The 22,620-nt window shown below is 36.6% G+C and overlaps 1 protein-coding gene across 6 annotated transcripts in view; it reads left to right on the top strand.

The window, feature by feature from the left end:
* The first annotated feature begins 2,575 nt into the window (after positions 1–2,575).
* LOC145999069 (uncharacterized) overlaps positions 2,576–22,620 on the top strand; it is a 56,800-nt gene continuing 36,755 nt past the window's right edge. For 5 of the 6 annotated variants that reach the window (XM_083136029.1, XM_083136032.1, XM_083136030.1 and 2 more), the window contains exons 1-3: positions 2,576–2,800; positions 5,189–5,344; positions 8,824–9,287. In XM_083136029.1, coding sequence (XP_082992155.1) covers positions 2,663–2,800; positions 5,189–5,344; positions 8,824–9,287 — 758 coding nt within the window. In that variant the 5' untranslated portion in view covers positions 2,576–2,662. Of the gene's footprint in view, positions 2,801–5,188; positions 5,345–8,823; positions 9,288–15,772; positions 15,800–22,620 lie in introns of those variants that run through there. The other variant, XM_083136034.1, reaches the window with a different exon arrangement.

Below are 22,620 nucleotides of genomic sequence, written 5' to 3'. Positions count from 1 at the left end.
TCAGCCATTGACTGTTACAAAGTTTGCTTTGTCACCCTAATGGGAAAACCCTCTACCGAGTGGCTGAATTATAGTAAATACTACTATACTGCTAGGGCATAATTCATCTCCAAGAAATGGAGCACAGATTTTTGCACTGGAAGTTGTAAGATACTTGTTTTACACAGTAACAAGTGAATTTTCTGTCGCTTCCGCGGCTCATGCTAAGTTGACGGGACGAGCAGAAGCCCCGCCTGCACGCATTTCTAAGTGATGACGTCAGAGGACCTCCTGTCTGTGGAGAGGACGTTTTGAAATCCGTGACGTAGTAGGTGAATTTCAGCGATGTTTGAAGGCGTGTTTCTCGAGAACCGAAACAAATATCGCCGAGATATTTTGCACATCTCATGTTTGTGTCATTATCTGTAAAATGAATGGATTTAAAACGTTTTTCATGTCAAAGAGGAAATGTCCATTTGCTTTTAATTCCACGGCGCCCTTCGCTAAGTTATCAACTTTAGCCATGTTGTTTACATAGATTACGTAATATACGTGTATAAAATAGTCTACGTGTAGAATGTAGACTAGCGTTGTTTACGCGTAGACGCACATCACTGCCGCACACCATTACCTTCTCAATCTGAAAGCCTCATGGCTTGCTCCGGTCACGTGACTAAGCGTCATCAACTGGAGGCGAGATAGCCGCCATGTTTGATTTGCTTCTTTGGAATCAATGTTGGACCTTTTTAGTGAATATGGAATTGTAATGCAAATTTAAGAACTGTAATCGAGTTTACATGACGTGTAAATATGCTTAAATGTGGAAGAGGTATGGTGTATAAGTCTTGTGTACTCAATTGCAGAGGCAATTATAATGAAAAAGGTAAGAGTAACGTTCACATTTCTTCAAGATGTTGTTAAAAATGAGAAATTTTAGAGCAATTCCATGTGATTCAGTCACTACGGAAAGATACAAGTTAAGTGTTTTATACTAAAAAATAAATAAGAGTAATGTAAACATTTCATGTGTCCGGAATAGGCATCAAATATACTCGTAAATGTGGACAACATGTCAACATTTTTTTTAGAATATCAAATAATTTACCCTGAATTACAAACGTTGGTTAATATTACGTCTACCAAAGCAATTTGTTAGTGTAAATTTCATGCAAGCATTCGATAAATTATACATATTATTTACACAAATTTTCAGTTTCAAAATGTGCTTAATGAAAGAAAGCTATACAACGGGGCAAAGTTGATACATATGTACATTTATTCTTATTTTATCCCGCTTTATGCTTCTTTATGCTAATCGGAGGCTAATGGAAGATATGTTGTACATTCAAATACAAAGTTGCGATGTGTAACAAGAACTTCGATGAAATATTCGTGTGTAAAACTATCCAAGAATATATTACTTATGTTTCAAATACAAATGTTTTCACACAGAAAGCATTTTGTTACCTAGCTATGTTAATATGAACTACAAATGTATTAAATTTTTAAAACTGTTTCATATGAACTGCTTTTTATTTTTTGTCTTTGTGAAGCTTCAATGTTCGTAACTTTGATTATTAAATCAGTGATAATGTTTATTGTTTCATAATTTATTAACATTCTTCACGATTTTTTTTAACAGAATGTAAAAAACAGTGTAAGGAAATATTCCAAATGTTTATTTCCCAAGTGAACGTTAAAATGGAAATATTAATCTGTTTTTTTCTTCAATGAAACTCTTAAGTTATTGTCACAGATCTTACTAACGACAATGAAAATATTCAATTTGTTTATTATCTTTCGTTCAATAAAGTCAATAGGATCGAAATTACAATGTGACAAATGATTTAGGTTTAGTCTTTATCACAGAAATGTAACATTGCCCTTGTACCAATTTCTTTCGCTTTTGCTGCAAGAATATAGAAATTAAGGTTTTGTATTGAGATTGTATAGCTACACAGAATATCTGCATTAATTGGTTGATTAATTTTGGGTAAACTTACAGACAATTTAATTGATTAGGTAACTTGGAAAGTTTACGGTCAACCTAACATGTTTTTTGTTTTATTTAATCAATTGATTTTACATACAAAAGTTCATACAAAAGCGGTTACGAGTTTTATTGTAGCTGACCAATATTCCCGATAAAATTTTTCAAAGGTATACAATGTTTAAATTTTTCCGCCAGGAAGTTTTTAACGGTTTTCAACTTTTTCTTTGTGCTATGGTAGGAATTTTTGTGGTGGTCATAGTAACTTCCTGAATGAAAATTTTGGTGTAAATATTCAATATTATAAATTTTTCTTCTAACTATATTCGTCGGGAGGGTAAATGTCAAAATTTAACTTCATAAGAGAAATAAATATACCTTAATTATCTACGGTAAAATTACGACAAGGAGTTTACAGCGTTATAACGATCGCCTCCAGATGATGACGTCTGGACTGAGCGCTGTGGCCTGAACCTCAAGATGGTCTTGCGCACACCCCAACCCCAAATAATCGACCCCATATTCAATTTAATCGGAGGAAGAAGAAGAAACTGGACGTATGTTCTGTGCATGTCAGTGTAATACTCAATAATCTGTGCTTAAAGTGTTTATATTTTGTGTACTGTTGTGTTCCCAAGAAGTTATCTTGTTGTTGTTTTTTAATAAAGATAATATTGTAAGGAATCTACAAACATGAAAATTCGAAAATCTAATTATAGTTCTTTATGCAGACTCTGTTTGATTAACACGAGCATGAAACTTGACATCTTTTGCGAAGAAGGACTTCAGCGAGAGTTGAGGGAGAAAATTTTGAACTGCCTGTCATTGGTAGTAAGTAGTATTGAATAATTATTTCTTTCAAAGTTAACGGTAACTCGCTGCGACCGATTTACAGAATTTTCAATGTTGTTTCTAAGGAGAGAGAGAGAATCTTTTCATAGGAGGAACGGTATTTGTTGCCGACCGAACCCGGCTGAGGCGGGGTACCATGGAGGTTGACTTGTAGAAATTCTTGACTTACAGTGATTTACACTCGCAGCTATGAAATTTTAATTTAATGCATGGGTAAAACTATCAAAGCCGGGAATCCGATTTCGGAGTACCCCGATTTCTTCAAATTTACAGGAGAAAGTACTTACGGAATTGAGTTTGTGTGTTCTCTGCCATATTGTGTGTGAGAGGAACGAACAATAATTACTCGATATGTGGAAAATTGGAGCTATTTTCGTGAATGAAGCGAAATCCCACCTTAACGAAGAAATCGATAAAGTCTGGATGGTTTTTTAGATGCATCTATCTAAATGTTTATATAAATTTGGGAAGACATTACTTCCGTTCTTCCCAAGTAGACAGGAAAGTATCGGTAAAAATGTGATATTCCCCGCACACCTGTAACTTCGTTTTGTCAATTTTTGACATTTGTACTTACCTATCTGCTTCTCGGAACATTCTTTGGTAACATTATAGTATAGGGGAGACGACGGATTTCTTCAAATTTACAGGAGAAAGTACTTACGGAAATCATTTTCTGTAGCGTTGTGGAAGTTCGTGAATGTAGTTTTGATCTATTTTAATGCGAATACATGTTGTTTTCTGCGAAAATCTCTATCCGACACTCTGTTTCTGCTGCCGCCATTTGCTTTCTGCACGAGAGCACAATGTTCCGTGTGTTAAGATGACGTGACCCCATAGTCAGTGATTCAAACTCACCGTGTTTTCACTAGAACATGACGTGTCGAGTATTTTTAATTTTTTTTTAACTATGCTTACCTAACCTAACCTTACGGGAAAATGGTTTGCGAGGTATTAGCATAATTTCAAATCCGGGCACCAAAGTAGGTATTTTCTGGTGAACGAGGTTTCAACACTGCATAAATCGACAAAACACTCGCACAACGTGCCCTAAATCAGTACGCTATCGCCTGCCATAATGTGTTACAGAATCGAAATAACAAGTAACAGTAAGTACCCGTAAATGTAAGAAATAGACATTATCTTAATTAGAAATGCATTATTTCACCTTAAGAAATGTTCACATTCCAAAATAGTACGGTAGCAATGGAAAAAAGTGCGAAATATATGATTTATAGGTGTCTCCCCCATACTATAATAGTACCCATTCTTTAAGGTGTATTCATGTTTTTCGCCCCGGAATGTGTGGGAAATTTAAACTAAAAAATTATTTTTGAGTCCAAATTTCCCACCGATTCCGGGCTCCGCCCCTGGGGTAATTGACCTACCGCCCCCAGCCGCTAATGCGGCCCCACCTCCGCTCCGGCTCCCCGGCTTTATCTATAGAGTCCCTGTTAAGGGCATGTTAGAAATTGGCCGAAGTCACCTGCTCCCAAATGAGCCCCAAATTTTTAAATTTGAAGAAATCCGTTGCATCACACAAAACACCTTCCAGACAATGCTACAGGAACTTATTACTGTAAGTAGTTTTTTCTGTAAAAATGAAGAAATCTGTCCGGGGAATATCAGATTAGTACCAAAGTATCTTTCTAGCGAATTACTTCTCCAACGAGTATTATAAATCGGTCAGGATTAGTCACTACTCTATGAAGTTTGCAACTATGTGAACACAATGTGAAAGCTCTCGCGTCATGCCACCCGAAAATGGGCACGGCTGGTTGTGTTATGGCTACCACCTCCATCCTCGTTTCCTGTGGAGACTTTTTCATGCCTCCGCGCAAGGGCCACACCATGCTGGCACGGAGCAAATAAGAGAACAGCTGTGTATGCGGTGTAGGAATTGAGGTGGTTGTAAGCTTGGATGCTTACGAGATTCGAATCTCCTTGTTCGTAAATGTATATTAATATAACTATATTTTGGCGAAGCATGTGATTTTTCTGAGGGTAGAGCCATGGCACGGCGGCTCTTCCCTTAGAGCCGCCGCTGATCATACATATCAGCAGTTTTTTTTTTCTGGTAGGAAAGGTTCCGATACTCTTCAAGTTAGTTTGTTCTTGTGTTCATCACAAGAACTACTCAAGGCATGTGGTATGTTCATAAACAACCACCTATAAAAACTTGCCAGTATGGTGTACTATTGCATACGGCCAGAAATAGAGCACCGCGTATCAGAGTTATGAGTTGCACATCAATGATGGGCAAAATATAAAAAATGTGGAACTGCAGATATTTTGATTTTAATGATTTACATTTCTATTCTTAAGAATATTGAAAGCTTAGTTAGGTGCATTTGTGTATTTTTCCAGGTGTCGGAAGAAGACAACCTACCAAAGTTTGTGTGCCACACCTGCATAACAAAATTGGACAGTTTCCAGGAATTTAGAAATGCCTCGCACAACTCTGAAATAGAATTAAATGCATTTGTCTCCACATCTGAAGACATTCTTTCACCTGAGAATGAGGTAAGCATTAAGGTGATTGAAGCAGAGGTGGGCACCCTCATGAAGGTGTGAGTGAGGTTGTGCCATGAGGTGAAGGTTCAGTCAAAGTGACCACCTTTGGATAGATGATGTAATGAGAACTTTATGAAATTCACGTACCTTTCATTTTGTGTGGGTATCCATGAAAAAATGGCATCTTTCTTATTAAATATCACGTCTTTTTTATCTCGAGGTGTCATAGCAATAAGAAACATTGTCTGAATCTTCTGCATACTGCCAATTGAAAATCAGGTTTAACCTTAACATACATTTATGAAGTGTATATACTAGGGCTGAGCCGATACCACAATAAGCCAATAGCAATGCCGATACTCTTACCGATTCCCACCGATACCGATACTTGAAAATAACAATAATTAATATTTGCTCAAAATATTGATCAATATTGCTGCGTAAATATTCTTCTCCAATCATATGCATCAATTTACCTAGAAATTTGCTTTAGAATATTCAAATAGATATTATGTAACCAAACATAGTTTTTATGCAAAATTGGTGGAAAGTAAAAAGAAAAAAAAATGAATTTTGCGTAATTTCCGGAATAATTAGACTCTGCGAAAGTGTCGCGAGGTATTTTGGCGACCGTGAAAGACCAAAATGCCGGAAAAGTATAGGCTGGTATCGGTAGATGAATTCCAACCAATACTTTCCGATACATCGGTATCACCTCAGCTCTAATATATACCCTTACGTTTTTCAGTTTCTTGTGTAAGTTACTTTATTTATAGAGTAAGAAAGACCCTTTGAAGAAAACAAAAGAAATAGGTGTTGTGTAAAAATGATCAAATAAAAGATTTCCTGGTTTCTTTCTTTTTCTTTGCCATATGCAATGTTTCAAATAAAGTAATGTGTCTTGCTTACATTGGTTGAGAGAGGAAAATGCTTGTTTTAAGCCCACTTCGTGCTCAGTTAGGCTAATCAGGACCGGATCTAGGCAGCCTCCATGGTGTAGTGGTTAGTACTTCATTTTATGATGTCAAGGTCCCCAGGTTTGAATCCCGGCCTCGGCATGTGTGTTCTTTGTGAATGCCCCTTTATCAATTTCATCATATCATCACTTATTCCCATCTCCATGATTAGCTAAAAGTTGCAGAAAAGCTAAGTAAAATGAACCAAATTAATCAATCAAGTGTGCTCCAAACCTCTGTGTAATGAGTCTCCACCAGGCATGGAACTTATGTATTATCCCAAATTACAAGGTGACATGGTTACCTATGCTATTGGGAGACCCATTGACTGAGAGACGTGTAGAGGCCATGAACAAGTGAATGGTCATGATATTCTGCTGTGTACTTAACCAAAGTAAACTAGGCTTAACCTTTAGTGGACAGTTAGAGTAAAGCCGTTGAGGACAGATGGAATATATATATATATATATATATTTGACCATATGATACCCCGTCCGAAAATTAGTAGTTTTCGAGATAATCGAATTTCTATTGTTTTTTTTTTTAAAAAATGACAATTTTCCACATAAAAACATGAATTGAGATAAAACTGCTCATTGTATGGATCTTATTTCAGCGTTTTCTGATAGCTAACAAATATGTGGTTCGTTAGAAAGAAGTTTTTCCCAAATAACAATCACATGTAAGTAACGGGTGGGTCTAAACTTACAAGTGATGATAAAAGAATGCACTCTTAGTTTACTTGGCAACGTATTAATAACAAAAATGGTATGACATGAAGCATACAAATTACTTAAATTTCTTCCTTGTGACATCTGCTATCCAACAAGGTACAAATGTTGCTAACATACACATTTGTGTACAAGAAATAATACTTCATTCATCTTCATGTGAATGGAATCAATGAACAATACAATTAAAGAACATTACACGTCTTGCTCAAAGTGGGCACCTCCGTTACAAATGCAGGCACGCAGGTTTTTACGGACATTTGGTCTCTTAACTCGTGATGTGATGGTGTCCTTGATGTGTTGACCAGCTGTCAAGATCCTCTCCCTGAGCTCTTCTTGCGAGTTTACGGGTGCCTTGTCATGTGTCTCCAAATGTAAAAGTCGCAAGGCATCAAATCGGGGGATCGAGCCAGCCAGGGAATCAGACTGCCTCGGGCAATCCATTTCTTTGGGTAATTTTCATCCAGCCACTGTTGCACGCCCAGGCAGAAGTATGGATGGGCATCATCAACAATCATTTGATCGAGCCATTTTTCCTGCCCCAAATCTTAAATAGATACAATTAATTGTATCCCAGATTTAGAGTATCATGTTTGCTGTAATGGCCTGCAGTGCATGTGTTACCCAATCACAAAGGTCATGGATGCATAAGGGCAATGATGATACATAAACACTGCCTTTAACAACCTCCCAAAGAATGCAATCACATGGTGTAAGATCCGGTGAACCGGGTGGCCAAGGGAGAAAGTTGTTTGTCTTCATTTGCAACACGTCCAATCCAGCACTGTGGAAGAACACCACTGAGAAGCTCGTACTTTCCTGTGGAAATGGAGGGAAGGAGGACTCTGTCCGTTTGCAGAATGTAACCGTCATAATTGATATTCAGTCGGGGCACCTGCATGCTCGAGTCACTTGAATGCCTCACACACTCTTTCAATGCTGTCATGAGAAACAAGAGGTCGGCAAGGTCTCAGCTTGCCTTTACACATTTTCCACAAACTATCCCTACCACCTGGTTATGTTATTCTCGTGTGGTACATCGTTTTTAAACTGTGTACAAAATTCATTCTACACTGTAATCGCAGATCTGGACACCTAAAAATGGAACACACCCAAAGCCTTCTCCTGCTGCACCGCGACCTCCCACTTGGCATGAGAAGCAAACTGCTGTTAGTGCATGAGAAACTTGGACAATGGCCGATGCTGACGATGTACACGTATGTTGTACCCGTGTAAGATAAGAAATATTTTTTTTTATTAACGTTTGAAACTGCACCATTCTTTTGTGTATACCCTGTATATATCCCAGAACCATGTGCCAGAAATTAACGTGTTATTTCTTGAAAACTACACATGATATTTCAGTTCTGTATTTTTTGTTCATTATTATATATATGAAGGCATGTAATACTCTAATTACAAAACAATATTGTTACTATTATTAACAAATGGAGTAGGGAGACGCACGGCAAACACCCAATTTTCAAAGTTTGCCGAACATTTGTCTTCGGAAATGTTGCCCAATTTCAATTTTTCCCCAAAATTTGGGGCACGGACATTACATATCCTCAAAGAGTGGCCTTTACTCATGCTTTCCTCCAAATTTGGTACATCCAGAATCCACAGATCCGATACTAGAAGCGAAATTCCGGACATTGTTTCCATGTTTCCAAAACATATCATTGAAAAGGTCCCGTCGGGAGAGGGTTTACTGGCATGTGAGGCTTTCATCTGCTGTAGGTTAAGACTAACAGTGTTATTCTATATGGATGTGGAAACTAATATTCTTTTAATATTCCAGTGTCAAGAGCCACCGTGGCCACCAGATCCTGTGCGTTTCAATAAGAAAAGAAGTCCCCGCCCCAAGAATTCCGATCTGGTGCTAGTTCCTTGCCGTGTGAAACTTGAGACTTTAGATGATGCTACAGCATGTGGTAGTGGAACCAAAGAGCCTGTACAAAGAACTTGGGGAGTGAGCAATGGTAGTGAAACACTAGCTCCGGATAGTGTAGGGAGCAACTTCAAAAATGCAGCAAACTCATTTGACTTCTCTTCTTGCACGAAGAAATTGACGGACACAAAAGCGGAAGTCATTGCATCTGAAAGTGCATCTTTTTCTGGAAGTGTTGATGAACATTGTGATAATGCAATGGATGAAGATGACGATGATGATGATATTCAGATATTGGAGACTGAGTGTAAGAAGGAGGTGGAAGATCCATGTGAGACAAACAGTGAGATGAGTTCTGCTGCTGCTGCTGAACGGTAAGTGAAATTTTTGGCATCATACCTTATGAAGGTAGCACATTTCATTTGCTTCATAGTTGCATTTCAAAGTTTGAAATTTAGACTGTCTGTCACTTGGCACGCTTTCCATTGCCACCTTGTAATCAAGGGGTCCCGGGTTCAATACCCAGTGGAATCACAGAGTGGTTCGGATCCCACTTTAAACTGTAGGTCCTGTCCCGATTAGCCTTACTGTGCAAAAAGTGCACTTAAAACACCAACTCAACAAACCAATACTTTCACTTTCGTCAACATACCAATGCTGTGCATTGAGTCTTGTGAAGTAAAACATACATACTCAATTTCTCTCATTAAGCTACAGCCGCTCACTTTACACCTCACCCTCTAGTCTAACCATACAGTGTACCTTGTGCTGAATAAAATACTTTTACCTCCCATATCCTTGTCCCTAACTTTTTTTTGAGCCTCTTGTCATTCTTGTTCCAGTCAATCTGCAAATTGCAACTCTAAGTAAATCAGTCAACCAGCGACAGTTACTGAACTGCACACTATGGACATACCAACATTGTTGTTATTAACATTATGCAGCACACAACATATTAGATTCTCTTATTCCTCCAACATTTTGAAGGGATCCTGAGTTCGAATCCACCTGGGCATATGAGTGTTCCGTCAGTAATTTTATCTTATCACTCATCCTTGTGATTAGTCAAAAGTGGGTATAATTAACCAAATCGATCATTCAATTCAACATTTTGATTAATGTGACGGTAAAAAACTTCTCACATCGTGTGCTGGCAACATATTTGTTCAAATCAACACAAAGCACACAAACAGTATGATAAAAATGTAGTAGCGCCAGCTGATCTTCAACCGCGTTCACTTCGTCATCACTAAAACCAGCCCTGATGATGATTCCGAGATGAAATCGAAAGGTCGGAATAACTTTTAAAGTGTTTTTTATCATGCTGTTTGTGTATTTTCTGTTGATTTTAACAAATATTTTGATTAATCTTGGGGTCCATTCACCAGGTGACAGTGAGCGCAATGTGGTGCGCTATGGTTCATTTTGTAAGCACGCACTGGATTCTATGTAAGTAAGTGGAAATTCAGACATTGACTCCAGAAATTTTGCCTTTCTAGATTGTGTGCACTTTACACAGTTGGTGGTTTGAGCAAAGATTTTTTTCTCATTTAGTTGCTATAGGCTTTGAAGTGTGCTACCTTCTATAAGAAACGTTGAAGGTCCAGTAATTGCAGTCTAAAGTATTTCAGTGATCAATAAGGTAATTCAAGGGAACAGAATGTACCTACACACTGGGAATTTGTATACTGAATGCAATACTTCAACTAAATGAAGTAACAATGCAATTTTGAAGATTCAGCTACAGGGTAGTCACTTCTGGTTCAATCTCAGGCCCAATTACAGCCAATGTTCAATTATAGTTATCAGTCTATCATCTGTATTTGTAAAATTGGTAATGTGTCTGTAAGAGGCACTTTTATCCAGTTTCACTTGAAATTAAAGGTTGCTAAAATGTGGCTTTTTTACACAGAAAGTTTACAGTTTCACATTGATATTATAATGTTGATTACAAAGTAGAAAATGAACATACATTGGACACAGTTATTAGTAATAAATTTGATTTTTTTTATATAACTTTCAGGTTAGGCAGGTACACTTGTCTTGAGATCCAAACTTCATTTTTAAAGCACATAGTATTTTCTTCTCTCTGACTTTCTCTTTTAAATATTCTTATATTTATTACTGTATTTACTCATGTATAATGTGCACTTTTTTTTTGCAAAATTTTTGCTCCCAAAAACTGTGATGCATATTATGTATGGAATAATTCGGCATGAAACCACACATGTTTTCACTATGTCACTGCATATAACACATATATAACAACAGGCGCAAATACAAATTACCAGATTGGGTTTCTTTAGTAATAATAATTTTAAAAAATACACATACAAGAATGAAATGGTCGTTTTCTATGATTTTTCACTTTGTATCAAAGCCTTTTAAGACATGGAGAAAAGTGGTGCTGTTTTGGTAAGATTCGATCACACACCTCCTGACAAACAGGATGTGTAATTGCCATGCGAGGAATAATAGACAATATCTTCCTGAGTGCTGCAAATCCATAATGTAATTATGTAGCTTCTGCTCCAGTTCTGAAAAGCCCACTTCTTGGATGGAGCTGCAAAGTGAAAGCTTTGGGATGTTAAACACAGTGGAGGGCAAGGGTGGGGGGGGGAGGTGGCCTGGGTTGGTGACTCATTGTATACACAAGACTATTCTCCTCTTGGTCAACAGGTGATTCATTGAATAGGTATGATGTTATTTGTTCTTGATTGAATGGATACGATCTCATTCACTCTTGATTGGCGTAGCAACAGCTTTACAATCTACACGTAAGAAAACAATTTCTGGAACCTGAATTCTACTGTGTATTATGAACAAGATATAATTTTTTTCAGTTTTCCCCCATCAAAAGCCGTTACATGTGTAAATATGGTACTTCTCTGTATCTTGACAGTGTTTAGATAAAATTTATGAATGGACGTGCACAAAGATTACCAATGTCCAAGGCAGGAATTAAACATTAAACATACTGCCATTGCTGACAGTTGATTTTAAAGTATATTCAAGAAAGAAAACCTTCAGTGTTTCTTATATATCAATGTTTTATTATGTTGGGTGTTTTAAGGTATAATGTGTTTTTTGGAAATTGTGTGAAATAGTGATAGATTTATGTGTGGTAGTATTGTGTTCACTTGCATTTAGATAATGTAACGCACTGAAATGAGGATCGTGTCACTTTATCTGAACAACAGTTTACACATGTAGGCCTAGTTGTATATTTGTTACTATTCTGATAAAATGCCACATGAACAACATGTATGTGTTTACATTTGTGAAGCAATTTATGATTTTTCTGCAAGTTTGTTAGTTGAAGAAAATATGTAATTAGTGGAATTTCTTAATAGTTTTGTACTTCCATTTGATCCATATTCAGTCATTCTTGCATTGAGAAAGTTGATTGTTTTTATTTTGTTTTGAGAGGTGCTCTCGTTGTGTCTTCATGTTCTTATAGTCAATACAAAATTTGTATAAAACTGTCTTACTTACGTGAGTGAGTATGAAATTTATTTGAAAACTACGTTTCGGGGTTCGACTGCCCCCTTCTTCAGGTTCTTTCTTTCTTCTAGGCACAAATAATTTTATGCCGTGTCAAGTGTGATTAAAAGGATTAGGTTAAAAGGTCCTGGTTAAAAAGCACTTGTCAATAACAGCTCACCATTCACTTAAAATCTTGTTTTAAAAAAAAACTGATAAAAGGTGCTTCCCATTATCCATAAAACTTCTTTTGCATTAGATCCCATTAAAATGACTAAAATCACACTTGACACGGCATAAAATTATTTGTGCCTAGAAGAAAGAAAGAACCTGAAGAAGGGGGCAGTTGAACCCAGAAACGTAGTTTTCAAAAAAACTTCATACTCGCTCACGTAAGAAAGACTGTTTTATACAAATTTTGTATTGACTATATTATATAGTGAGTAACTCACACAATACGTAAATATGTTACCGATCTCCGATTCAAGTTCTTATTTACGGATACTATTCAGCTATATTTTATTACAGTACCAGTTACAATCCCTAATTCCTAGTTTTTGCTCTTGAATTTGATGATAAAAGTGACTAAATATTCAAACTTGAAAAGTAGTAGTAAAGGTAATTACACTCAAACAAATGTCCTTCCTAGATATTTTTTGAGGCATTATTTTTATTTTTGAGTAAGGAAATGGATTTTTCTGTTTGTGCAATTGTAAGCACTAGGACTTTTTCTCTTTTTATTTTCAGTGAGTTGTTATTGTCCTATGAAGTGTGATGCTGCACTGGTAGATATTTATTTCTTAATTTGAGTGCAGTTTGTGTTTGTGTTCAAGGCTGCGGTGGCTCAGTCTGTAACACATCTGACTACCATGCTAAAGGTCCCGGGTTCGATCCCCGGCCGGTTCAAATCCGGGAACTTTTCTAACGATGGAAGTGGCCCTGGCGCACACTTAGCGTCGAATAACATGGCTACCTGGGGGGGTAAAGGCGGTCAGGGGCGTGGTGCTGATCACATCACCCCCACTCACGACCGGATCAAGAAAGTGTGGGGCGTTACCCCCACACCCACTATACACCTTCATGGCATGGTGCTATGCACAGGGGAGCACTTTACTTTTTACTTTTTTTTGTGTTTGAGACTCATGGTTGAGATCAGTAATTTTACAGATTTGAGAAACAGTGCTGTTAATAATCTTTTAAAATATAGTACATAATTTAGGAGAGGAGTGAGGCCAGTAGTACACAAAAAAATGATTTTCCTTATCACAGGAAGATCCCATGATATGCAACCATTTGACTAGACTACATTTTTGTAAAATGAGAAATGAAAATCTCAGCAATTTTAGGACACCTCTCGATAAAATGTTATGTTATTTTGGAGGTGCATAGGTACAGAAATTGGGCAAAATCACCAATTTTGTTTTTCTTGTATGTACGCATTGCTTGCATGATAGAATTATTTTCCTGTAGTTTACGGTTATTACAAGCATAAGAAAACAGTTTTTTCTTTGTGACGTTTCAGGAGAACAAAAAAAAAAAAAAAAAATGTCTGATGAAAGGAGCGTGTGTTCTCCTGAAACGTCACAAAGAAAAAAACTGTTTTCTTATGCTTGTAATAACCGTAAACTACAGGAAAATAACCAATTTTGTTACCATGATAAGCTGAAATTAATATTCATAGCTACTAGAAACCTTGGACGACTGATCTGCTTTTGTATTTGAACAAAATTGGTTAAATCGTTTCAAGATGGCAAGTGAAGAATTTATTTTTCCTACATGTCTGGTTTTTTAAGTTATTCGATGTTCAAATCTCTGTCTCTTCTACATTTTCGGTGATCAAGAAACATGTCTTGCAACAATTTTTTTGAATCATTTAAGTGTTAGTTTCGTAATGGGAAGTTTCAAATGCAGTGTGTGATTGGGGATGGTCAGATGGCTGAAGTGGGATGGTAAATCATCACTATTTTGACCAGGTCAACTACCTGAAAATTAGATCTTTTGATCTTAAATTTTTTATAGCAGCAAAATACTTTAAAAGACTGCTCTGGAAATTAGTAAGGCAATTGAATATGGCAGATTTATAACCTTAACAAAACTTTAGAAAATACGTACATTTGGCATTGGTGATGCACAAGAGAGGTATTTAGTTTACGTTTTTACAAGAGAATAATTATAATGTCCCAGGATGTGAAATTCGGAATAATTGTTTTATCATCTGAAACTTTTAATTTTTTTGCGGTTTTAAATGTGAAATAATCGTGTTATATTCAGCACTTGGTGCAAGAAGATTTTTTATGGAATCAGATAATTAACTTCAGTTATATGGCAATGTTGCATTATTTGTGGAAGAACTTGTGTGAGTGTACAGCTTGAACCCTGGAAGATATTTTGCTACATTTTGAAGCTGGCTTCTAGATCAGGTAAGCAATTAGACAAGCAACAGTTTTATTGTTGTACTCTCAGTTGGGTCTGTCATACCGTTACTCACGGGTGAGCGTGGCACTCACCCCACGTATTTTCATATTTGTAATGATTTTGCTTGTGAATAATACACATTTAATGCTTCACTTCCTTTCTTTATGAAGCAAATAAAATCTATTGTAACTCATTACCAGGTGAAAATACAGTTGCCCGCGGGTGAGCACCGTGCTCCCTTCTTCTCGTGCCTCCGATACAACTGAAACAGAGATGGTTCAGAGACACTTTGCAATGACTCATATTTTCAATTGTGGTATCTTGTTGAAAGGGGATACTCACAAAGGAAGGTAGGCGAGATCTTTGCTCTTACACTTCCACGAAGCTCGAATTACTTTGTACAAGCATTTCAAAATGAAGCTGAGCATGGTGCTCACCCATGAGGAATGAGGGTTTAAACAGTTGAACTTGGGATTGAAAGATAGGACTATAAGCCAAAATACATGCATATCTCTTGTTTGTACATTAAAAACAAAGAAAAAAAGATTTACAATTGTTTAACTGCCATAATGTAGCAGTAAGTTTTATTCCTCTGTTTCTCAAAAAAGGCTGCAATTCATGCGGAAATCTTTTGTTTCAGCTAATGGTTTAATTGCTTTCGAATAATACATTCTTCCACTGTAAATAGTACTAGACTTTTGGCCCATAGTGTAGAGCTGATGGTGCAGCTTTCATTAGATTCAGTCTATCAAGGAGAATAATGTAGAAGTCTCTTTCAATTACCATATGCACCAAAGTTACAAATTATTGATGCCTTCTCAACAGTGAGTGACATACTGCAGCTCCCCTCCCCCCAATCCATGCATCATAAATAAGGAAAATGAAAAAATGTAAGAATATATTTATCTTGCAAAGTACAAAAATTAACAACTAAAATATTGTTCTGGAATTTTTGTTCCAGTTATCATTGAACTTCTGTGATCAACATGCAATTTCCCCACATTTGGTTCCAGGTTTGAGTTGTTGCCTGGACAGGAGTGTTCCTATAGGAGATATATTTATTTGGTTAACCATAATTCAGCATCATTGTTGCAAGAAGCCAAAAGTGGTAGAATAACAATGGAAAGTACGTAAGACCAATAAGAATACAAATTCTAATGCTAGGCTGTCACAATTCTTGAGAGCCTTATTTTACATTTCAAAGGTAGAGTTTTTGAAAATTTCAGATCATTGTGTGGAATACCATCACAACTGTTAATTGAGTTTATATAGTTTGGAATGTATAGGGTGTGGAATGGAAAGTGGAGGATTCGTTCATACTTGAAACTTTTTTACCTATTTCCGATAGGACATATTTATTTCCAGGAAGCTCTCGCAGAATAGAAGCCTAGGTATACCTCCAATTCTTAAATTGACTGTTTACATGTACTATTTGAGACAGCTTGTGTAGGTATAATAGAATTCGAAGTTATAGCCCTGGATTTCTTAACCCTTAAGTTCTATGGATGTTGATGATCACCCATCTACTATGCAGGGGTCTGTCATACTGGTGTTTTTATTTTGAAATTTGAACTGGCTGTTTCGCTATTTTCTATTTCTGACGCGTTTCACGTGACTTGACATGGTTATAGAAGAATATTGCAAAGCAGTTTTCAATTATTATGATTTTGTTTAACCCTAGAAAGCTAACGTACATGAAAAGTTTCATTAAAGCTAATCGATCATAAAATTTACGAGGGGGTTAAAAAACTATGACAACAATAGGTTTTAAAAAAATTGAATTTTGATGTACATGACTTGTTAGAATACACCTTGACAAACCTTTTGGTTACAAAAAAACTGTTTTAAAGTTCATCAGTGCAGTGCACACAGCATTTTCCTTGATGCTTCCCAAGATCGGCTTGTTGCAGCGGCAGCAGTACAATGACGTCATACTACTCTTTACCGATGGACAAATTCCGCAGATTGTGCTTGGTTGGTTTTGTGGATTCATTTTTGGTGCTCATAAATAATTTGAACTTTAATTCAATCAAAACATAACCCTCACTAAAAACTTCACAATAATGAAAAAAATTAAAAGTTTGCAATAAAGGTTTCCAGCAAAAATCCAGGCAGGGAAGCTAATGTGTCGTAAAATGTATGAGCGCGTTCTGAAAACAACTATACCGGCGGCCGGTTGACAACTGAGTCTGCCATAAACTGAGACAAAAGCCAACGTGGTGAGCGGAACTGAGCAGACAAGTATATTGCCCACCAGCTAAGAGGTGTATGGTGAAATATGGTCATCTTGGATCGTAGGTTTTACGATACGTTAGCTTTCTAGTGTTAAGGAACGTAACGTAATGTATGCAAAGAGGAAGAAAATCAGTAATATCTTTATTTTTTAAAATTCCAAATTCTTAAAATGTCTACATTTTTATGTTGTCAAAGAGATGTAGTTCATAGTACTATGTAATATTTTGCTGAAAATGAATTATGAGCCATTTGAAATGCAACATAATAAAAACTAACATAACTGCTATGGTACATCTGTCAGACTGCTCGCTGGAAGTAGAATTCAATAAGATTTGAAAAAAACATAGGGAATACTTTGTGACCTTGACTAGGTGTAGCCAGCACCCTAACTGAAAGATATGGAGAAGGGTCCACCTGCAGTTGGAAGGGTGCGAAAAGTAAAGTAAAGAAAAATTCAACATTATCTGAGACACTGTCCATAGTAGTTAAGGGTTAAATGATGAGAGAGTTGCAAAAGAACATCTGTAATTATTTACAAACATTATAGATTTTCTCCATTAGCATGAGTTAAGGACATTTACGGAAAGTGCCACTTGCATAGATTTTTCAAAAGTTCTCAAAGAATATTTCATATGTTTGTTGCTTTCTGCATGTCCTATAGAAGCATAAAGTGTTTTCAAAATCTGAAGCCACAATTCCGCTTCACTTGGAATATTTTCATTCTTTCTTTTCGACTGTGTTGTATCTACCGAGGAGAGATGCAATTCTCTGTTCATGTTTGTTAATAATTGAAGCCTGCCATCCATTGTTTATCTGTTGTTTTTCTGCATGTCACCTGGTAAGTTTGCCCATGGCTCGGACCAGCCAAAATGAGGTGAAGAAATCACGCTTGCATTCCCAACTATGGATGTCTGCAAGAGTTGCAAACTCTACTCTATAGTTTATTTATCTTATTCGTGCACAGAATGGGCAATGTAAGTCTTTCAAGAATGTTTGAATATGTTACGTTTGACATTGTGACGTGGAAGTATCAGTAGATTTTGCTTCTTCTTTTTTCGTAAGAAATAAAGCCATGTGCGTATTCATGAATACAGGTTGTTTAGTTCCACTGAAACAGAGGCTTAGAGTATGCAACACTGTAGCAGGGTAGGAAAGATCAGGGGCAAAACCATGGTCTTGGATGGATGCTTACATTTTTCTTTGTTATTTTCAAGTATTATGCTTCAATTTTGCAACGCCTGACGCAAATGCAGTTTACAAAATTAATGAAGCACCATTCTTTGCAGTGGAAAAACATTAAATTCCTAAAATCAAAAGAAGGCTCTCATATTCGTTTCTGATTGAAGCCCAGGCAGATGACAGAAATTGTCCATGTAAATTAGCTATGAATCTATTCTAAATATAACTAAATTAATTATTAATAAATAATTATTATATAAATTAATATAACTTAATATATCCTCTTGATGCTGCCGCTAAATCTGCCAATGCAGATGGCGACGTTCTCATCCACCTTTTGCCAGCTAGCGACTTGGAGAATGTGTTTTGTTGTTCCCTTGTTGACACTTGGCAGGCAGAGTGGGATACGGAAATGGGGAACAAGCTTCACGCTATTAAGCAGCCCACTATAGGTGCTTGGCATTCCTCATCCTGTCCCTCTCGCCTCTCTGTATTTGACACAGCCGTCTCACGCATGGTCACTTGCTACAAGGGCAGGTCCCTCCTCCATTGTGTCGTGTTTGTAATGTTTTAAGTTTTCGGCATATTCCCTGTTGGATGATGACAACAGTATTTTATCAAATGTTTTTAGGTTTTTACAATGAGCTGGTCTCTTCTACCGTCTGTGAGGAAGCTTTTATTATTATTTTTAATTTTTTATGTGTTGTTTTCATCTTGTGCAGGTCCTTTTACAACCTTGCACGTTTAATTTTTCCTAAGAGGCTTTTTACACCTCTTGTTTTAATCTCTTAAGTCAGGGGATATTTCCTCAAATTTTTTGAAGGGTGCAGAATGGCCTGAAGTGTAGATGCACCCAAAAATTTTAATTCATTCATTCATTTATCTTCTTGATATAAAGTTTCAGAAGTGATAGAACTATACGTAAATACATATACATGTTTCAGCAGTTTATTTTGCAATAGTTTTCTTGCTCTAAGTGGGAGTTCCTAAATGGGGGATGTTTGTACAAGCCTTGGGAATATGCTGTGAAGGTGCTAGCTTGCGTAAATTATTGTAGCTGATCGGATGGCACCCTCCACTTTGAATACTTTATTTATTGTGTATATCGGCCTGTACCTACTATTTAAGAAGGGAATATTTAACCTTTTTTACATAATCCAACAGGAATGACCACTACACAATCATAAGGGTTCCTAATGCTTTTAAAGAAGCTACTTTGTATGGCAGGTTGATATTATGTATTGTAATATCATAATGGTAGCCATAATAATAATAATTATTATTATTACAATTTAGAGTTTTTGTTTTTACCAGTGAAACACTTTCCTGTGATTTCTGCAAAATCCCAGAACATCAGTTGATTCTGTGGTAAAATGTAGGATTAAAGAACTGCCTTATTAATAATTACGTAAACAAATCAAGAAATATTTTTGAACAATAACTCCTCTATAATGATATATTAAAGTGTCATGTTCTAACGTATATAATGATGTAGCAAACTTTATATTTCTCAGAAGCATCCAATAATCCATGCTGGCATTTATCAGTACAATTACCAGGTGGCTACTCACCGGGAATTCCTTGAATTCCAGGAATTATGTGTGAATTATTGACTCCAGGAATTATGCGTGAATTCTTTGCCCTTGACATGAAAAATTGAATTTTTTATTAATCCAAATCCAATTGAATTTTCCATATTTCTAAATTCCCAATGCAAGTTTCTCACAGTTTAGCTTTTATTTTTATCGAGGAAAGAAAAGAAAACTGTGTGTAAAATAAACCAGAATTCTCTCATTCCGTTTAGTTTCTTTGGCAGAACAATCTATTGGACAGACGGAAGATTATTGCAAGATAAGATATATTGAAGTTGATTTCGTAAATTTGAGTTTGAAATTCTTTAACAATTAACAGGTTTTTATAGATTAGTGTATCTGTAACATTTGTGACTTTTTGTAGATATATTTCGAGTCTGAGTATATGAAATGACAAATGAAAACTTCGCACCCTAAGTTCAATATATACTGTTTAATTGAATTAATAAATTTTATTGTTTGGATACATTGGAATCACACAGACCCCTTTTGTTGATGTACTATATGTCCAGAAAATAAATGCTCAGTTGATGGTGGCGTTGCAAGCAAAACTTCAAAGATGAAAAATTTTGAGGTCAAATATGTGCTTGATCACATCATTTCCACCTCAAGTTTTTTTAAACTAAGATTTTTTTTTTCTGTGAGTTGCATCCCAATAATGTATTTCATAAGGATCTCCATGGGTGGCAGAAGGTAAAAAAAATGTATCGGTGTGGAAAAAGAACTACATCTGAAAGGGAAAAGAAATTCACTTTGCCAGTAGTGAAACAATTTGAAAACTTACTTGATAAGTAAATAAATACCTACCACTAGAAGGTGTAGGTGGGTGGTTAGTGTTACGGCTTCACGCTCTGAAGGATGCATGTTCGAGCACAGTTACATTTTTTTTTAGTTGCCAGTGAGGCACCAACATGTGTGTGTTCAAATCCCCATTTAGACAGTGATTTTTTTTAAAAATCTGTAACCACAGGACATGCATTTTTAATCTATGATTTCACCTATTTCGAAAAGCACCTTAGATTTTTCCTTCTTAAATGAATAAATTAATAAGTAACCCATGACGCTACAGCCCTCGAAGGGCCTTGGCCTATCTCCCGACTGCCAGGCACCCTCCCACAATCCTACATAGAGGTCCTACATAGAGGTGTGGAGAACTTCAACCGGTAATGGGGTGACATGGGGTCAGCACGTCGAACCCTCAGCCATTATAGGAGATTTCCGAAACTGGGTTACACTATTCTCTCGTAGCTCCCCAATTTGCATATTTAAGGAAGTAGGAATCATGCACAGAAAAGACTGTTTTACCCGGAATAAAATTCACACACAGGAAGTTAGTTCCTTGATTACTCTGCAATAGGACGTTACCCAAAGGGTCGTGGAAGAGTGGTTTGTGCCTCAAGGTATAGCATCCATGATATGATATGAAGGAAAATAACAACACTATCCAAGTTAGACTCTGTATTGCCTACATAGGAATATATCATGAAGGACAAGCGCAAATGTGACATTTGTTACTCTTATGTTCACGTGGAGTGTGTGTGGAACTCACTAAGGATGATAAAGAACCTTTTGTTTGTCCAGACTGTGCTGTGTAATCCATGTTCTTCTGGTAACAAATTGTGACATGTCACTCCCATGTGTCGGCCCCCATGGCGGAGTGGTTAGCACATCGTGCTACGATGCCAGAGGTCCCAGCCTCGGCATGGATGTTGGTGAGTCTCCATTCTTCAATTTCATCATATCATCACTTGTCCCCATCTTCGCAAATTAGCCAAAAGTGTCACAAAAAGTGAAGTAAAATAAAGTAAATCAATCACTCCATTGTTTATTGGTTTGTATACAATGTAGCTTCATGCAAATCTCATATGTCATTATGAAAATAAAATTGTATCAGTGTACTTATTTACCTATAAAAGCAACGTTGTGGTACTTTCTTTACAATTTCTGTTGCATATTTTGATGTGAAAGAACAAAATAAAATGACTAGGTACACACATGTACACACAGGTACATGATTGGGTACACACATGTACCCAATATGGCCCAAACATTACTTCTTAATAAAATGATCCCTACACGCGTGTTGTTATTTGAAATTTGCTCGAATTTATAGTAAACATCCAGAAATGTTCTCTCTTTTGAATCTTGCAATTAGTTTAACCTTTCTGACTTTGTATGCTGTTAGAAACCTTAGGTAGGCCATATTGGGTTTAGTTACTGTACGTGTAATTCCGTTCCCTTGTCTTTACATTATGAACAGTCTAGAAAGTTGTTAAAAAATGAATGGACAATCAGGAAATTTTTGGCAAAATTGATCAACTTGAAAGAGAGCTATGTTATCAAACATCTTTATGTTCATATTTCGGTCATGACATGTTCATACTTGTGGAGGTATTGACGCACTAGGAGAAATATGAAGCCGTTGAACTCCTTTCGACTACTATAATATTGTTCCGTTTGCCGGCACTTTCCATGGTTAAACTATTGGAAATAGAAGCAGAGTTGCACAATAAGCTGAAGAAGTAGGAATTCTTATTGACTATGCTCCGAGGAAGGAAACTAAGAAAAAATCGCAAAGGCAGCACTATTTGTGATTTGTGCAATCACAAGGGAAGAAAAGGAGGGAGAGAGGCGGATCAGTTGGAATTGGGGAGAGTGTTAAATGGAAAAATGAGGATTGAAACTTATGCTTCATCCTTTCACGTGCCAGCCACGGTTAACCCAAGGTCACAAGTGATCAGCATTAATGAAACCAACCATTGTCAGCTCACATCATTGCGGTCTTGTGATTTTTTTATTTTTT

Source organism: Lepisma saccharinum, chromosome 14 (genome assembly GCF_977018435.1).
Source record: "Lepisma saccharinum chromosome 14, izLepSacc3.1, whole genome shotgun sequence".
Taxonomy (NCBI): domain Eukaryota; kingdom Metazoa; phylum Arthropoda; class Insecta; order Zygentoma; family Lepismatidae; genus Lepisma; species Lepisma saccharinum.
Note: the sequence above shows the minus strand (reverse complement) of the source record. Positions and strands in the feature narration are given on the sequence as shown.